Genomic DNA, 20,262 nt, shown 5'->3' on the forward strand with positions numbered 1-20,262 from the left:
ATTTTCTGTTGCATTTAGAGATGAGTTGTCGTGTATGTTTTGATGCAGGTGGCAATGTTAAATGCCAAAGTTTCAAGACTTTCCACTCGTACGATACTTAACAGAGGTTTTTTTTGATCTGCAACATACGTAGGTTTTGAAGATGTCCAGCATCAAAGATAGTTAGATGCCAATGGTTTTGCAGTTCTATTTGAGTATTGCAGTTCTGGCTTGATGGAATAGTTTTGTTGTGTTGACTTTGGAGAATGTAGAGCACATGAAAGCACTTTTGGGTTCTGTTATGTATATAAAAATACAGAGAAATTTTGAGCATGTTTATATGACTGTTACTTTTTCTTTCTGGAAAAACATGAAACAAAACTGAAAAAGAAGTAGTCTTTAATTAAAATTCATTGACTAGCTGATACCGGGTAGAGATACAGTAGTTTGTGCAGCCCTGAGCTGTGTAGAGGATGCTGCTGCATATGCACAGATACTACATAAGCACTAAGATGTCTGTTTTCAGTGACCTGTTTTGAGACTCCTAGATATGGTTTTCCAAGGAGAAGATGTGAAGTACACTTGAATCTGTAGTGAGTTTACTTTCAAATTAAAGCCATCTGGTATTTCAAATAAAAACCTTCATATTCCATGGAAAAAATACTCAGTAAGCCTTTTAACTAGTCTTTGATTAGTGCTTGATAATACCTCATAGAAAACTAATTTTATTTTTTCTGCATGTAAATGCAATTTTTGGGAAATCATCAGAATTGCGCTGTATAGAGTGTGAAAAGCAGATAAAGATGGCAGATGTCCCAGATCATTTACTGGTTTGCTGGGTTTTTTATTGCCTGCCCCATCCACCCACCCCCCCTTACAAAAAACAAAGGTTTTGTTAGGCAGGTATTTTATGATCCTTAATATGGGCATTATTCTGTTTTTTTTGAAAAGAGAATGTGTTCAATGATAAGTATGGGCAGAAGCATTAAAACCTGAGATTGTTCATTAGTGAAGAGGATACATTACTTAAATATAAGGTTAAAATTTAGCTAACTTTCTCAGTTTTGAAGTGGTATGTTTGAAATAGGCTTTTGGTTAAAAGCGGAGATTTTTAAATGTGTGGAGGTGTAAAGAACAAAGTCTATTTGAAGCATAACAGACTTTTTCTCCTGCTGTTTTACATGTATTTTTAAAATATCATTCATGCAGACTACATCCTGATAATTTTTATTTTTCTTAATTTGCAGTGACAGAAGCACAGACTTTGTTCACAAGCAGTGAAAGCTGGCACCTAGCAATTCAGTTCCATCTTGAGTGTGCCTATACATTTTTGTATTACTATGAGTATAAAAAAGCTAAACAGTGTTTCAATATGGCTAAAGACATAACGAAACTGCAGATTAATCTCACAGGTAAGTTTTTGCTTGTACAGTCTTTGAGATTGGTTGGTTGGACCAAACTAACATGGTTTACTGGGGTTCTTTTTACATATTCAATTAAAAACAAACTGTATTTTGAATCTTGACTTTTAGCAGTCAGATTTACTTGTCTTCTAAGAATGATCATTCTTAGGAAAAATTCTCCGAGGAAAAGGGAAGAGAAATATGCTGTCTAGTTACAGTATCATCCCTAATATGGATGTCTGAGCAGCTGTGGTATTGCAATCTTTCCTTTTCGTGTTTCATATCAAATTCTAGGTCTACTTTTCTCTTGTCGGATTCCTGAACTAGCTGGTGTCATGGTGAATAATTTGTTTGTTTCTTTGTAGACACTTCTGAAGAAGTCTGCATGATGATTTGATGCAGTCTTTAACTTTTTATGCCACTAGCCTAGATCTACTCCATGTAAATAGCATTTAAAAGTCACTTCAGGGACTTCTGTTATCACAGGAAATGAGTAGAAAAGTCAAATTTCTGATTAACAGTAGTATTGAGGATTCAGTCATTACAGAGACTTTAGGTCCTGAAAGGATAATTGTATTCTTTGGAGTCAGGCAGATTAAAATTGCATGTATAGATATGGGACTGTTAGGTCTAGCTGGTCCTGCTAGGTAATTAAAATGACATAAAATGCACACCTTTTCTGTTGAGAACTTTTAATTGTACCTGATTAAAAATGCAAAACCATCATGTAGTTTTTTTTTCTGTAGGCTAATTAGTGGAAAGCACTCAGGAACTGAACCTTGCAGCCTCCTATGTATATCACAAGGCAGCACTTCTTTTATATTTAGATTGGAGATGCAGCTATCTCTGCTTGTATCCTGAATCCGTTCAGTATTTTAATTTAAAAAATTCCAAACATATAAACAAAAAACCCACACACAAATAAAAAAATAAACCCAAAATGAAAGAATTTTTTTGTGTGGTATGTACTACAAACTTTATATTATAAGGTGGTTTTGTTTGAAATTAGCCTAAAGTTTTCATGTTTGGGGTTTTTATTTTTATTAAAAACATCAATGTATGTGATGATACTCAAGCTATATAAATTTAATTAACTAAAATCAAGGTGGAAGGTGGCTATTCATGGATATTCCTCAACTTACATCTATGTGCTGTTTGTTTGGGGTTGGTTTTTTTTTCCAGTTTAAAGGAGATCTTCAGATTTTGGATTAATAATTTCCTTAAATGTAACCTAGGAAAATACCCTCTTGTTTGGAGAGGGGGTGGGGAAAGAAGTTTGGATGCATTGGAATTATTTGTGTTTTTTTGATTAGTTTGCCAAGAGGTTATGCTAGTTCCAGAGAGTTTGTGGTGTTCTAGACTCTTGGGAAAATGTTGTGAAACTCCTAAAAGTTCTGTGATTTATCTCTGTAAATCTTTTAGAATAGTTATGAAGGATGTCTAACCTGAAGGCAAATGAACTGAGCTGAACATGTGGGAACTGTTTACATTCTAGGCAAACTCATTTAAATGACATGCATATTTGGGCTAAATGGAAAGAATGTTACATCATCAGGAAAGACTTTGCTTTAATATAAAAATTCAGTCTCTAGGAAGGACATTTTTCAGGCTTTTGGAAGTAATTTCCTTTTTAGGAAAGGATCTTTAAGGGATTTTTATTCTTTAATGATTGCAGTCCATACAAGTTGAGTATTTTATAATGGCATGGAAATGTTTGCTGTTCTTACAGAATTTAGAATTAGTATTTTCAAAAGTTATTCTAGAAATGTGTGAATAAATTATACTTGTTTGGCTTGTGTACTTTTTAAAGTCCCTTTAATCCAGGTCTGTGCTGTATTCATCGTTTATTAAAAAGTAACTTTGTCCCTCACAATAAGTCACAATCATTGCTAACTTCAAAAAGCAATTTCCAGTAAAAGAGAAGTATGTGGTCCTTCTTGCTTATAAATTTACTAAGATGAAGAATGGTAGTTCAAAATAAATTTAAGATCAAGAGATCTGGAGGATTAATAATGCTGAACTCCGAAATCTGCATATTGTCTTGTTTTTGTTTTCATGCCCAGTAATGCATCGCTGGGAATATTTAATATGGAACAGAAAGTAAAATCTCTGAGTAGATTCACTCTGTTTTATGAGGATATATGGTGGCATAAAGCAAGCATTTTTTTTCCACTAGGTTCAATACATGATATATATTTTTCAAATAAAAAATATTGTTTTGTCCCTGTAATAACAATGAATTCTTTACTTTAAAAAAATGGAGTGGGAGGTGTATGCAGCTAAGCATAAACAAATCACAGTTTCTGGGTGGTAGCAAGTAAATGTAAATCAGCATAACTTTGCAAGTGTGTTTTATTTAGCTATTTAAGCAGTAAGACACAATAGAAAATAAATTTCCAGTGTAATCATTTTCAAGTGTTACTAAAATCGAGAATTGAGCACTACCACGTAAAATTAGTATAAATCATTATCCAGTATTTCTTTCTCTGGGTCTTCTCTGCAGTGTGCCCTGTGATTTTAAGCGGGTATTTCTAGAACCTTTTCTTCATAAACTCATACCACAGGACTTACTCATTAAATGGGTATTTGGCAGAAAAGGAGAAATCAGGTTTATTTCCGTCTTCCCTACTGCTGTGTTTCCAGCTTCAGGAAGATAAAGGATGACTGCTACTTTGGTGCCTGTGCTAGGTAATTCTTAGTGACAACAGCCTTGCCCTCAGGCTTTTGTCACATGAACAGTCAATCATCTTTACCTCCAAGATTTTATGTCCTGCAAGTGAATCAGCATTCAGTCCTCTGATTTTGTTATGTGGCTTTCACATTATTACTGTGACACAATACTCAACAATAAGCGAGCAAGCCTCCAGATTTTAAGTAATTTTTAGGTCCATTTTGATTCTGGTTAAGGTTCTGTTATTTTAAGTTACCATCTTGGAATTGTTCTACGATATCTCTGATTGCAACTTGGAAATCAAGGTTGCAGCTTGCAATCTGGGTTGCTAACAGAGAAATAACAGCCATGTTTTTCTTTTCAATTTTGTATAAATGCCAATTGCCACCTAAAAATTAGTAAAAAAGGAGGAGAAATATGCCAGTAAGTTTGAGGGTCCAATAAGAAAATGAAGAAACAACCCCGAGAAGAATTTCATATTATGCGTTCTGAATATTGATAAATGCAGTAGACAGCTTTCACTGGTTTGCTATTTCATTCTTTCACATTACTTTTACAGTGTCTTATATGCTGTATATGTTAATGTCATGTCTGTGATTCTTCTTTATAGGCCTGTCTCCAAATGAGGATTTGAAATATTTAAAATGATGGCCTGTAAAATACTGTGGGATTTTCATTTGCCTAAGTGTCTATACGTTGTCATTAACTTTTAGCAGGCAAATCAATTGCTTGTGCCATATTGCTAGGGATGAATGTTGATTACTATGAGTTTTCAGGAGACAGTATGGTGGAAAATTTACCTAGAAGTGGCTTTGTGAGACCTATCTAGCTGCATTTACATGTTTGTAATACATATTTTTTGTATATAATGGCAAAAACACATGTAGCTCACTGCTAAGAGATCAAGCAGATTTAAACCACTGCCAAATTTCATAGGCTAATTCTTAATGGGTTTCTGTCTTTGATTTGCTTTATTGTGAGCAACTCTCTTGTGCTTGATGGGATTACTGGTTTTTAGTGTTCATTAATATAAATTTATATTGATTTTCTGTAGGTGCTTTGGGCAAGAGAACAAGATTTCAGGAAAAGTATGTTGCACAGCTTATTTTGGATGTGCAAAGAACAGATGAATTCTTCCTTCCTCACAGTGAGCTAAGTCCAGCTCCAACACCTCTAGAAAACTTAACAATGGTAAGTATTTGAGGAGAATTGTATTCATTTCTTAAAATTACAATGTTCTGAAGCTTTTCTTAAGTGTCTTCAAGTGCAAAGTGTGTGGTGCCTAGTGTAAACTTAACTGATTTCTGAAAGCTTTTGGAAAAGGTGCAGGGTAGATGTCTGTCTAATATTAAAGGACATGGGTTAAAACAACGTATGATTGTCTGCAAGACGGATGTGGCTACTCAGCTAAAAGCATATTTGCAAATATGATCTTCCACAGTTCATGTATTAATTTATAGTGACTAAGAGTGATGGAGTTAGGAAAACAGGTGACAGTTTTTAAAAATAGCCTTCAAAGCATCAAAGAAAAGCATGGATTGCTAAGGACTGACAGTTGTGTTTAATGACAATGTGAAGATAGGAAATTGGTCTAGGTATTCCTACTGGCATGAATTACATGACTTGGCCCAGCTGATCTTAAGGCTGTGCATGATGAGTTCAACAATAAATGGCCCAACAACCTTTGAATTGTTTTGGAATGACATTTTTCCATCATGAGGAGAAGTTCTGGTCAGGATTTAAGGTTATTTGATTTTGCTGAAGAATCCAGAGATAAACTGAGGCATTATGTCTGAGACTTATTCTTTAAGTTGGAAAGCCTTTATTAAAAAGGGTTATTCCTTGATAAACTTCCAGGTCAAGCAGGGATCTTAAGCAAAAAATTTGGCAGTACTTCTCTGTTTCTACACTGAATGCACAAATATCTTAGGAGACCGCCCTAGCTTTTTTGTTTTTTTGCTTGTCCATTAGTATGTCCTTAGTGTTGTATTTGATTTGATGAAAAGAAATTGACTGCGTATATCTTAATAACTTGTGCTTAGAACTATGTATAGGAACCTATTTAAGGATAGTGAAACTCAGGTGAGGCCATCTGGTGAGTGTCGGACTTAAAGCCTTACCTTACTTACCACAACTTACCTAGAACTAAATCATAGAATCCTTTAGGTTGGAAAGACCTTTAAGATGACAGGATGCATTGTTCTCAGAGAGTCTTTGTATAACTGGTTTATCCAGTTAATTTCTGAAGAATTTGCATTTGTAGACTATCTGATAAGGACTTTAGTTTGGCATAAAACAATGACAACACTGTTTTAGGCTGTAGGTATAAAATGGACTGTAATATATTTTCCTTGCTAATAAAATACTATATTTGTGTGTCCTCTTACTTCAGCAGCTTTGGGTCTGTTCATTAAATTTAGTGTGGAGTTTGAGAAGGACAATGAGGCTACTTAGAACCTTCAAAAATTAGTAGTTCTTATGTTATCCATGCCTTCCTACTAAGATTTTGGAGAACGTATCTTCAGAATAATGCTAGAGAAAGTAAGCATATCTACTCTTTCTAAAAAGTAAAAATGTGATGCTAGAAAGGGCTTGAGAGGTTTTGGCTACATGGAGGGAATTAAATTTTGTGCGAGTGACTGTGTCATAATTCTCTCTATAAGTTGCTCAGGGTCTGTATTTGGTGTCCCCGCCCGTGGCAGGGGGGTTGGAACCAGATGATCTTAAGGTCCTTTCCAACCCTAACTATTCTATGATTCTATTAAGGAAAGTTAGGATTTCTGTTCCCACAGTCTGCTTCTGGGGAAAAAAAAAAATGAACCTTTTATTTCTGCATTTTGTGTGTGTCAGAAGTTCTAGAAAGTAATGTTAGTGGAACAATGCATGGCTTTAAAGAAAATCTGAGGTTTTTCAAGTTCAGATATTTTATTAACACTGTGTGTTAATATTCTGTCACAGGCATTAGACAAGGCTTGACTAAGTAGATTCTCCAATTCCTGTGTTTATTGAATTACCAGTTAAAGTTTTTGATTTCCCCCCCCTGCTTTTTACAGCATGTCTTTATGAATAATGTAGTATCAAAATGCAACTTGTTCATGTAATTTGTCAGTGTTAACTTTAACAGTGAGCCCTAGTGTTTCTTTTGCCAGGTATGGTCTCAAATTTGTCAGCCTTAAGTGTACCTTGAGGCTATTTTAGCTAAAAATCTGAGTTAATGCTATTCTCCATCTACCAAAAACTACTGACAGCACCATTGCATCTCCGTCTAAGTTTAGGGCAGGTGCTTGATCTGTCTTGTAGACTTTTAAAAGACTATTCATGGCAAATGCATAAAAGCAAAGCCTTGACAGGTGCTGAGAATTTTCACAGAATTAACATACATGCATGGAAAGGTAAAAAGGCCTGTAATCATGCTACAGAATTATTGTAAATTTTCTTTCCTTGTCCAGTGTTCTTATTTTACATCTGCCATTTTCAGGTAAAGGAAAATACTCTTATTTGTCCAAAGATAGGAATTGTCCTGGATGAGTGGAAAAAATTCCTAAGAGAATTATAAACTTTGCCAGTATGTAAAAAGGCCAAATTGAGACTGGTCACAATTAATCTTCATCTCCTGTTTTGCAGTGCTTACTTCTATGGTCTTAAAGTTCTCCCCCTATTATTCTTCAGTAAGTTGACTGAACAAGCTATTTTGCAATTAAGCAGTCAGTAATTTAATTACATTAAAGATACAACCAAAATAGCAATGTGACTGGCTGTTGGACTGGTAGCTGAGCTGATTTCTGGTCAAGTGCTTCCTGCTTCCCCCTGGTGCTGAGCAATTATGTTATCTGAGATGGCACTAGATGGAAAACTATTTGCATTTAAAAATATTTGAGACTAAATTCAAAGCTTTGCTCACAAGTCAGTTCCTGTGACTGAAGGAAACTTCAGGCTTGAGGTGATGCATAAGGACTCCTGATATGAAGTGCCATCTATATAATAGTTTGATTAGATCTAAAAAAATTCAGAGCTGATTTTATGTTTTGGGGAAATAAGGAATTTAGTTTTAAACCTAGGGATGGAAATCGGGCTTTAAAATTGTAGCATACAGTTTGGTTGATCAATATTCATAGTGATGTTAAAGCAATTAGTGCTGTTTATACAGACTAGATTTTAAAGATTATGTAGGCCAGAAGCTGGAAATTTTTTTTCTAATTGTATTATATTAAATTGTAACTTACGCTACATATAGTGAAGTGGTATTATAATAGCATAGTACTCTGGAATAGCTTTCACCTAGAAGTGATAGATAATTCTTATATATGCTAATGTAAGAAAAGAAAATGATGGTATTAAGTATGCCTCTAAGAGTGGGAATGTCTTCATTATCCCCTTGAAACAAATTTATTTTCTTCACATTCTTTGCCAATTCAAAATTTAGTTTCATTTATATAGTGATAAAATATCAGCTACAAATGCAGATAGCCCACTTCAGAACATTCCTATTCACTTTTTGTTCTTCCATGGACCCTTGTTTTCACCTTGCAAATGAAAGATGCTTGCTGGAAATAGATATCAATAGGACATTGAAGGGAAATGAATAGGAAGTTTGAAAAACTGTTAAAATAATCAATTTTCTGTTTTTAATAGATTATAAAAAAATACTACTTGTAACTAAAAACCAATAGTACAATAGTTGGTTTAAGGACTGTTTGGGGTTTTTTAAAGTATATATAAAATAAGGACAACATTTTTGGTAACACTGAGCAACAATTTGAAAAGGAAAATCTTCTTCAGCCCTTAAGTAAAAAAATCAATATTCAGATAATTTTAAAGTTACTCTGAATGCTGTTCTTCCTACGTGACAACCAGTATACGTGTAGTAAAACTCGTTCGGATGGTACTTCATTCTACTGGCTTAGTTAGTTATTCTATCACAGTTATAGGATGGTAAATTACTTTCCATTGTGTCTCTTTCTGATGTTGATATTATCTGTTTCAGACAAGTTACGTTTTTTTTTTTCATATTTTGAAGGCAGAAATTTCTCTGTAACAGTTTCTATTTACTTTAAAATATTTTTTTGTCTTCCACAGAATTATGAGTTAAATGATGATACGTTGCTTAATGAGATAAAATTAGCAGATGCTGATGAGTACCAAGTACCAGATTTGTGTGCAGAAGAGCTTGCTGTAATCCTTGGCATATGGTAAATTAGTTCACAATTACTCAAAAAACCCACAAAACTGCATGAATAATTGTGATAATGAAGTGGCGAGTCAATGAGGTTTTTTTTCCTTCATTATTATGTAGTCTGGCTAAAATAGTATGACTTGCATTATATATGGGCAGGATTTTCAGTTATCTCAGAGTGAACTTAGTGTCCAGTTCAGAATTTCAGCACTGTTTCATTAGTTGCTAATATTGTTAATATTTCTCTTTTATCCTTCGCTTGTTCTATAGCACATTATAATATCTCTCTACCCCTCTTCTTCCCACTTGTCAAAATTTTCAGTTATTTTCCTCTTCTTGTCCCAAAAAATGCCATGAAAATCACTGGTGGAAACAAGATTGTTTCCTTTCATATGCTCATTTCTCAGACTGCAGCTTTTCGAAGGGCCCCACACCTGCTTGGCTATATAGTTAAAGTCAGATGTCTGTGGTTTCAGCTATGCCTTTTAACTGTTCAGGCATCCACTGTAATCAGGAATTTATGAGTGGAATATGTACTGTGGCTTCATATTTTCTTTATTCCCTGAGACTTAAGCTTGTTGTTTTTTCAAGGCCCCATGTAGATCCAGTTTGAGGAAAAAGGAGTTGAGTGAACAATGGGTTGACATACGTTCCTGGCCAAGTCACTTTCAGTCTTTTACACTGACTCAAGTCAAGGCCTTCCCCCTCCCGAGAAGCATTGTCACACGCATTTAATTTTTTAACGCAGTATTGTCATGTGTTCAGAATATTTCATTCTTCCTGCCTCCATCCTTTTGGAGGAAATTTTGTCTATTGGTCACTTTCTGAAAGGGTAGAATTTGTATTTTACATTGACTCAGCTGCACAGTAGGTTTCTTCACCAGTGTGTCACTTTCAAACCACTACTGTCATGCTCTGAATAGTGGCTAGAAATTATTTTAACCCCCAGCTCTGTGTGTACATTATAATTAATCCAAGTGGTATGTGAGTTTGGCAGGACTCAAGGCAAGAAGCTCATTAATGAGACTAAAAAAAACCAACAAAAAAGTTCTCAGTGTTGCTTCCTTGCAGGAATGGTAAATGCCATTCAGGGGGTTAGACTGTGTTAAGCAACTGAAACTATTTCAGGCATAGATGAGGACAAGATTTGATATCCAGCTGTGTTGTAGAAATGCTATAAGAATGATAGTTTTCAGAACTGTTCTTTGAAGTGAATTTAGGATATAAACCTCATGACTGGCTGGAATTTAGGCTTGAATTGCTGGCTGTACCCCAAGTGTTTATATCGGCTATTGGCATATCAGTTTGCAAGGAAGTATATATATATATGTTAAATTGTTCAGTACTGGCTTTTTAAAAAAACATCAAATCTAAGTTGTAGAAAATTCCTTGGTTTTCTTTTATGCTCAAGGACTTCAGTTCTATAGAATAAATAACTAATTTCATAATAACTTGGCTTTAGAATTCCTTTAACTTTCCAAAGCAGTTGTAACTAGACTTCACCTATGTCTAGCATCACTTCAGAGGCATCTGTTGTTGACTGACATTGTCAGCAGTGGATGTTTTTTCTAATGCAAATAAACTTTAAGAGACTGACCTGGTTTGTTGATGAAAGGCAACCTGCAGGTAAAGAAAAAGAGTGAATGTGAGAATTTTTTTTCACTATATATTTCACTGTGTTTCCTAGTATTTGTTTTACAACAAATGTTACAGAAGTGCCACTTAATCCAGCCGATATATTTGTAGCTAAATAATGCTAGCTCAATCAGCAGCATGCAGAAATGTTTGTGGATAGCAGAACAGACTGAAAATTGTTACAGTTACATAGGGTCTTATGGAATTACCTGAATACACATTATGTTTCTGTCTGTGAAATAAGCTTAATTTCAGGTAGGTTAGAATGATTGAGTGTCTAAATAAAGTACTATTACAGTATCAATGCAAAATATCTTTATCTCCTCCTCCCCAGTAACATTTTAAGGGGATATAAAGTATCTCATATGTGTTGTCTTTACAAAAATTGAAGCAATATCTCATGCAGTATGCATAACCTAGCTTGGAAATAGCATGTGGGAGCCTGAATCAGTTATATATCTCTCTATATATATTTTTAGACCTTTCTCTCTTATTCTCATGAAAAATAATAAATTATAAAAAAGTAGCAATGTGAACTGTTCCCAGCCAGTCCTCTGTGGCATCCGTAATTTGAGACAGTTTCCTTTAGAGTGTTTGACTATTCTATTTCTTCTTCCAAATACTGGACAGTCTGTGGAACTAAATCTAAAAAAAACATTTGCCTCTTACAATAATGAAACTGTAGCTAAAACAAAGTGTGTGTGTGGGAAACCACCTCAGTCTGCCTTGTTTACACAAAGGTTTCCTATTCCAACGAATACAGATGTAGTATCTCTGTAGGAAGAATGTTGTGTAGAGGTGTCTTCAGATCATCTCACTGCAGGAGTAATGCAACCTAAAGGAAATACTAGAATAAGCTCCTAGGGGTGCAGAAGCATCACTTGGCTAGGACTTTTTTGTGATATTTTAGATGAAAATAACTAGTCATGATATTATAAAATTTATTTTACAGTCAAGCCTTAAGACTGTGGCCAGAACATTGTATAGGGCCTAGAACTAAGTTTTCAGAGGCAAATGGAAAAAGATACTAAAGTTCCAATACAAAAATAAAATAAAAACAAAAGAATGGACAAATGTATGGTTTAAATAATGTGTTAATATAGTACAGATGCCAGAATGCTGAGAAACAGAGAAGGGACTCTGTTTCCCTTGTCACTTAGAAATAGCCCAGAGTAGATGGCTGTTAGAGTAGGCAACAGCAGCTGTGTGTCAGCAGCTTGGAAAGAAATCCCTTCTCATCACTTGATTCACCATTTTTGTAAAAAGGGGGACCTTTTAGAAGTTCTAAGAAAGCAAAGACAAATGTCCAGTGGCTGGTTATTTCTTAATCTTTTGCTGTTTCTCAAGAATCAGATCAGACCAAAATAGTGTGTTATATTGGAGGCACCTCAGCTCAGTCGTAAACTATGCACCAGTCTTCAGCTGCTAAGGAAAGCATCAGGAAGCATAACTTTTATTTGACAGTAATTTATTTTGCATTTGATATATACTATAATATATATATATATATAATATACTATAATATATATATATATAATATACTATAATATATATATATATAATATACAGTTTACAGAATGAGTTGTAGAAGCATACACAAAACAGCTGTCTAAGCACTAAGTAGCATTAAGACTAAAGGCTTTTAACAGAATTACTAAATATGAGCTTTTTGAATCAATTGAGTAATTAGAAAAATAAAATCCCAATATGCGTTTTGGGAAACTACAGTAGGTGAAATAGGAAAATATTTAGCTACTTGAAATTTAAGAATCTGATCTTAGCTTTTGTCCTGGGTTCAGCAGTAGCAGTCATTTTTTATCCTTCTTAGTAGCTGGTGCAGTGCTGTGTTTTGACTTTCAGCCTGGGAACAGAGCTGATAACACGGATGTTTTTAATTGTTGCTCAGTAATGTTTAGTCTGACCAAGGACTTTGTGAGTCTCATGCTCTGCCAGAGAGGAGGGGAGGCTGGGAGGAAGCAGAGACAGGACATCTGACCCATACTAACCAAAGAGGTATTCCATACCACAGCATGTCATGCCCAGGATGTAACTGAGAGTTACCCGGAAGGGCTAGTTCTCTAGGGGGTTGGGTGAGGTATCAGTTGGTGCTCGGTCGGGCAGGGTGGGCTGAGTTATCAGTTGGTGGTGAGGTGTTGTATTCTCTTCATTTGTTATTTCCTTTATTATTGTTATTATTATTGGTAGTAGCAGCAGTGATATGTGTTATGCCTTAGTTATTAAACTGTGCTTATCTCAACCCGTGGGAGCTACATTCTCTCCGGAAGTTGAGGGGGGAAGGGAGGGAGTGAGTGAATGAGCTGTGTGGCTGGTTTTAAACCACGGCAGCTTTCTGTTCTCTAGTCAATGGAGGAACCAATACCTGCAGAGTGTAGTTTATTTCACTTCAGCCACTTATTTTACAATGGGTTGAATTGCTCCCTACATTTATTTTTTCATGGACTCTGAATAAATCGTAGACTTCTAGCTAGATTAAAGGCCTAAATTTTACGTGGTTAAACTTAGGTGCTTATTAAGATTTTTTTAAGATAAAATCTTAATGCTTATTAAGATTTTTAGGTATATGTGATTGCAGCCTTCTTTGCACTTTATAGTGAGGTCATGCAATATAGCTTGTATCAGAAGTACAAGGCAACAGCAGGTAAACAACTGTTTTCACCTCGTTTTATAAGATAAGGCATTCTCTCTTCCAAGCCATTGAGATGGAAAAGGCTATCTTAAAGTGACCGTGCAAAGCCAGAGCTTACACATCTTGTCCAATGAAAGTAAAAGGTACAACATAAAATCTTGGACAACATTAAAAGAGATGACAGTTTTTCTGTTAAATACTTTTTGGCACTCTGGCCAATCTTTACAAACATATCATGTAGGTGTAAATTATTACTGTTTTTTTGAAACAAACCAATTATAGGTGCCGGACAATGATCTCACCATGGTCAGTTTATGGCTGCTTAAAATCATTGCTACAAAATACATCGCTGTGCACCAGTTCATACGACTGTGTGAAGAGGTTCCCACTAGGGAAATAAGCTTCCTGTCTTGCTGTTCAAAATCCTCACATGAAAAACATTAGTCACTTTAAATACTTTTGTGAAACTTCAAAAAAGCTTGTAAAGTGATCAGTTTATTGGGTTTAGCTCTTCTCTATTCACAAAATTAACACAGTTGGTAAAAAACAGCTGCATCAAATTACAGCAAATACTCATTAGAATGCCTGTGTGGAAAATTTGACATGTCTATTCTTCATCATACATTTCATGCTAGTTAACTGTAGTTACCTGAGGAACTTGAATTGTTTGTACTTGCAGAGAGGTAACATGTCAGGAAACATAAGCAAACAAACAGCAGTTGTCTTCAGCCATCTAACCTTGCACTCTTCTTCAAGAGTGACTGCGAAGAGATACCTAAGGGTGAACAATAACAGGGCAGGCATGTGTTGCTTCTTTCTCCTATTTTCCCAGCCTCTAAAAAGTGGTTTCCTGAGCCTAATCTGCCTTGTCTGCATGCCCAATGTATCTTAAATATCTGTGACGATTTGGTTGGCACTGGTTTCGTTTAGTGACTTAACTCATCTATATCCTAACAGTTTTGAAAATCTCTGCAATATCTCTCTTTGGTTAGTCCCACCCTCATGAGACATTCCTTTTGTAGAAGTTGTTACATATTTATAAGGCATAAAACAATTATTCATCATCATAAACCAATTGTTCTAGCTGTTGGTTTCTGAATTTTTTTCCAGTACTGAATTATTATTTTTTGAAATGAGTGCCAAGAACAGAACATACTAGTCATGGATAGACAAACAAAGGTTTTATGTAATATTTTATGTAGGCTTTGTTACTGATTTGTATATTTTATGTAGTATACTCCAGTATGTGATTCTGTGTTATTTTCCTAATTAATTACATATTGATTTGCCTTTTTAACAGCTGCCTAGTACTGAGCTAGTGTTTTCATGCAGCTGTAGTGCTAAAGATGTGCTCTTGAATAGAAATGGTTGGATTGGAGCCTACCATTTTTTGTGGAGCCAGGGTTGTGCTTTCTATTGTGCATTGCTTGGTATTCTATTTTATTACCTTTTGTACTATTCCGTTAGGTCTTTCTGCAGCTTCTTATTGCCTAATCACATCCTTACTTCAAAGAACATCATTTGTCACCTCAATTACATTCTTCTGTTCCAGTTTGTATGTTAATATTACAGTGTATGGATCACATCACAAAATCTGGATTTTGTGCAAGACTTCACTGGTCACCTCCATTGGGATGTCTGATTATGTCTCATACCATTTCCAATCTTTTAATCTTTTTTAAAATCTTTTTTGTCAAGGGTCTTCTCAAAATATCCTAGAGATCCAAGCTGATTTCATCAAGCAGCTTATGTATATCCTTAAGCTGGTTAAACCTTCCAAAAGTGGAAAACAGGTTTGTAAAGCAGAAATATTTTTCTACAGATGCCTGGCCAACTCTCCCCATACGCATTTGTCCAGGTATCTCTAGTCCTTCTGTTCATTATAAAGTCTCTTCTTATGTACCTTCCACATGATATGCTTATGAACCAGTAACTTCACTGATCCCCTGACACCAGTTTTAAAGGCTGGCATAGTTTTTGTTGCTCTCTTATCGTCAGTCGCTGACACAGTTCTAAATGAGGACATAGGCATTGCTTTTAGTGTCTCAGCTATCTCAGCCCAAAACTAATTTTAAACTTTTTTTCTAACCTTTTTCCTGTTAGTTTTTTAGCATCCAACTTGTTAGCATATAGCCTCTCCTGCAGCTTTTCAATTTGAGAAAGAGTCTCTCTTGTAATTCTCTCCCTTACCCAGAAAGGGTCCCTGGGACCCATTCTTCTGCAATAAATGCTAATGCAGTGAACTCATAGAGCTTCTCTAAAATGGCTTTTATACCAGGGCTGTGATTTTGGTCCTGTGGACTCTCAAAATTTTTGTTCCTGCTATATAGGAAGAAGGATTTAGCATTGATTTTTGGTTAGTTTCTCCTGAAACAGTTTTTGGACTCCATAATTACATTTTTAGTTGTATTTTTATTATGATTACTTATTATCCAGACTCCTTGATGCTTTCTGTATTTTGTTTTAATGTAACTTCAGTTATTTGAAGAACACTGTTTCATTTTTAATAGCTTTTGACAATGTTCTTTGACATTTATCCACTTTCCAAATCAGTTCTTGAAACAAAAATTTTTGAGTCGTCATCCAAAAAGCGATGCTTTGGAATGATTGCTATTAATTCCTCTGTTACAAAGATTATGGCTATTTATGTTGCAAACGATATAGCTAGTTAAACTGGATACCTTATTCATTAGGCTGTCTATATAGATCTGATTAATCAGATTAAAGAATTGGCTGTAAATTGGAAGCTGTAAGCAATTAGCTTTTGCTGATTTACTACAACATACTTTTTTCCTCCTGCAGAATAGATCTTACTTTAAGGTTCTGTTTTATCTGTCTGAAAAATATCTATTTGTCTTTGTGTTGTGGTTTAAGCCCAGCCAGCAATGCAAACTGTGCAGCCACTTGCTCACTCCCCCCATTCTTCTCCCTGCGGCTGGAGGGATGGGGAGGAGAACAAAAAGAATGTAACTCCCACAGGCTGAGATAAGAGCAGTCCAGTAACTAAGGTATAACACAAACCACTACTGCTACCACCAGTAATAATAATGATAATGGGAATCACAAGGGAAGAGAACACAATCGCTCACCACCTGCCAAGCGATACCCAGCCCTACCCAAGCAGTGATCTAGCTCTTCTGGGTAACTGCCCCCAGTTTATATACTGGGCATGATGTGCTGTGGTATGGAATACCTCTTTGGCTAGTTTGGGTCAAGTGTCCTGTCTCTGCTTCCCTCCCGGCTTCCCCTCCTCCCTGGCAGAGCATGAGACTCGGAAAGTCCTTGGTCAGACTAAAAATTACTGAGCAAGAACTGAAAACATCGGTGTTATCAGCACTGTTCCCAGGCTGAAAGTCAAAACCACAGCACTGCACCAGCTACGGAGAAGGGGAAAAATGACTGCTACTGCTGAACCCAAGACACTTTTTCTTTCCTTCTTCTATTCCATTCAATTGCCTAAGTCATGATTCTAGAGTGAACAGAAAATATGAAAGGTGCATGATGTGATTAGTGACTTCTCTCCATGTTGTGAAAAGATGCCTGATCATAAAACCTACAGCAACAGCTGCTGAATTTCACTCCAATTTTAACTCCTGAAATTCTCTGGGGTGACCTGCTTAACCTGTTCTTGAAATCAGAACAAATACAGGGCATATAAGTGAAATGTCTGAAAGATACTCTGACAGGAGCTGATACAGTCATTAAAAGTGTTTAAAAGCAACCTACAATTCTACTCTAGATTCAGATTTAAAACACAAGTTTAAATTTTATTTGATTTAGATTGGAAAATCATTAAAACAGTTTCATTTTTCTGCTATGTTTCAAAGTTTATGTTACTTATGTGTCTTAAGGCATTTTACATTGATGTGGCGGAAATGGAAATTGGAGACCTATTATAGCATTGCTTTGATCTGAAGAAGTAACTGCAGCTATATGCTTCAAAAAGCTGTGACAAAAATCTGTCTATAATAAGGAGGGGACTAATCCTTTCTGCTTGAATCAGTTTATGTTTAGGATGCTGAAAAATAAGTTCCAATTTTGTGAAAATTTAGCTGTCACTTTGTTTACCCGTGGCTTTCAAAAGCTATGGTCATGTCAGTGTTCTGGCTGCCTTGCTGCTGTGGTGTTCTTGTTATATTTCGAGTTTTCTTGCTGCCTTCTTTACTTCCCCCTACTCCCAGTGAATAGGTAAAGGTGTTACTTTTCATCTGAAGTCACATTTGTTTTACTGACCAGTGTTAAGTGACTTCAGTTGATTACCTCAAGCTGACTGTTTCTGCTAGCAGCTGATATTGGACAAGGGAAGAAGTGCGTGAAGCAGAATATTTCTTTGTTACTTCCTTGTTCTCCTGAAAAATCTTGTCAGGGAAGGAAAAAATCCTGGAGTACACCATTAGCTATTGGCTTCTAACTAAACTTTCTACTATATATCACAACCTTCTGGGCCTACCTGTCCAGCCAGTTTTCAGGCCACCTCACTGTCTGCTTAGTAGCTTCTTAATGAATATCTGATGGAAACAGTGCTGAAAGCCTGAATGAAGTCTAGGTGGGCAATGTCCACCTCTTTCCCCAAATGTACCAAGCCAGTTATTACAACATAGAGGTTATAAGTTGATTAAACATGACTTCCCCCTGATGAATGTCTACTGACTCCTTTCTCCATGTGTTACAAAATGTCTTCAAGGATGATTTATTTCATATCATTTCCAAGGAATGAGGTGCAGTTAACCTGGATCTTCCTTCATGCTCTTCCAGAAAATAGGAGTGATACTTGCTTTCTATTGTCCTCAGGAACATTTGTTGATTGACATGCCCTGTTAAAGATAATTGATTTTTTTGACAGGCAGCCTCTATTCTATAGCTTATTCTTGTGGCTAGTAACAAGTTTTAATCAAAAGTATTGACTGTTATTGCTGTAATGATAATTGTATCATGCGTACTAAGAAGAATTAACAAAGCAAAAGAAAGTCAGACTGTGGCAAAGTCTTGCCTCCAAACTAAGGCATGCAATGTAGGGAGCATTATTTCAGTCTGTGACCTATCATCACAATAAATATACTATCTTTGCAATTTTAACCTATAATATAAAGCCTGCTGCAAAGTTAAGGAATAGGGTGATGAATTCAAGCTTATGTATATAGCCACTATATGGCTTTGGTGATGATCCATACTCTGTGCCATGATTTAGGATATATTTTCGTGTGATACCTTTTTATTTTCACAGGGAGTTTGGATATCAGCTATGTTGCTCTATGTGCCACTTAGAGGTATCTCTTGTAGTATACATGTAAATGTTGGTGGTCTGTTGAGAACATCCATCCACATTGAGTTGTAAGCCCAGTTTCTTTATCGTCTCTGTAAACTTGTCCAACTGTCAATAAAATAATTCTGATCTCAGTATATTCTTCTGGTTTTCCCCATTTGTGTACTACAAGCTAGTGGTAATGGTAGTTAGTGAGAGATGGACCCCTATGTTCATGTACCTAGAGTGACTAGAAAGAGGGTGTTTGATTTACACTTTTTGACTTTTTGATATTTAGTGGCTTTGTTTTGTAGAATCTGTACCCACTTAGTCATAGAATTTTAACTGAAAACAGACCACTGTATAAGCAGAGAATGGATTTAAAACTTGTAAATATTTGTAAAATTGTTATTTCCATGAGCTTAAACTGAGTAAGGTGTTTCAATTTAGAATGGTATTAGAAAGGTATTACTAAAGTATCTCAGTCCGCTAAATGGTTCTTTCTGTTCTGCACCTGCTTGTAGGTCTAGGCTGACTTCTGCACATACCATCCTCCCATTTGTCATTGTAACCGTTTTCCAGAATGTACTTTACATTTCTGCAAGCTTGAAAAATGTTCTGTATAGCAGCATAGTAAAGTTTAAAATATAAATTTTAAATTATTTTTGTGTTTGTCTTTATTTGCTTTACAGTATAGACCTTCAAAAGAACAACCCAATACACAAATTAACTGAAGAGGAACTTCTGGCTTTTACTTCAGTAAGTAACTTATCCTGACTTCTTAGTAAACATATTATCACTTACTGTGTAAGTGAAGTATAGAGCAGTAACCTGTTAATCACATTAATCATGAAACTATAAACAAATATTCTTTTTAGTACTCAGTCATTTCATTAAGTTTTGCTTATTTCAAGAAATTAAGGTGATGCTGCAGTTCAGTCGAGCCATCATCATGTGGGATAAGCTTGACATGGAAAAATTTAATTTCACCTGAAAACAGAACATTTTTTGGTTTAATTTGTAGTAGGTATATGAATTAGAATGCAATATTCAACTGTGCATTTTTATAGCAAACACTTCCTATGGTACCGGTGTTGAAAATGTCCTTCTTTAAACATTGTTTAAGTGGAGTTTGAAAGGAATTTCAGCTTTGTTCTGTCAGATTTATTCAGTCTGTGTATCACATGTTCTGTTTTGACATGTTTATTCCTGGTCCAGTGGCTGATTTGTTGCAGAACAATTCTGTAACTTCCAGAGTGCCTTGAAAATACTAACTTGATATTTTTTCAGTGTGGTGGTCTTTTTGTTTGTGGTGTTTCTTTTGGGTTTTGTTGTTTTTTGGGGGGGGGGGTTTACTCAGGAGAAATATCATTTTACTTTCTTTGTCTTTTCTGCTTTTGTGTGTTTTCAACAGTACATTATTGGGTGAGTGGAGGAAGAAAGGCCATTGATTACATTGTAATTTTTTCAACTTTCCACAATGTTAGAGGTCAGCTTTGGTGCAGTAAAGAG

General features: G+C 35.5%; 1 protein-coding gene across 1 annotated transcript in view; it reads left to right on the top strand.

Annotated features, from left to right (window-relative positions):
* TTC27 (tetratricopeptide repeat domain 27) overlaps nucleotides 1-20,262 on the top strand; it is a 117,130-nt gene that overhangs the window by 17,307 nt on the left and 79,561 nt on the right. Inside the window, exons 6-9 of the mRNA XM_005145350.3 lie at nucleotides 1,227-1,391; nucleotides 5,108-5,244; nucleotides 9,130-9,242; nucleotides 19,443-19,509. Coding sequence (XP_005145407.2) covers nucleotides 1,227-1,391; nucleotides 5,108-5,244; nucleotides 9,130-9,242; nucleotides 19,443-19,509 — 482 coding nt within the window. The remainder of the gene's footprint in view (nucleotides 1-1,226; nucleotides 1,392-5,107; nucleotides 5,245-9,129; nucleotides 9,243-19,442; nucleotides 19,510-20,262) is intronic.

The sequence above is a fragment of the Melopsittacus undulatus genome, chromosome 3 (assembly GCF_012275295.1).
Source record: "Melopsittacus undulatus isolate bMelUnd1 chromosome 3, bMelUnd1.mat.Z, whole genome shotgun sequence".
NCBI classification, from domain to species: Eukaryota; Metazoa; Chordata; class Aves; order Psittaciformes; family Psittaculidae; genus Melopsittacus; species Melopsittacus undulatus.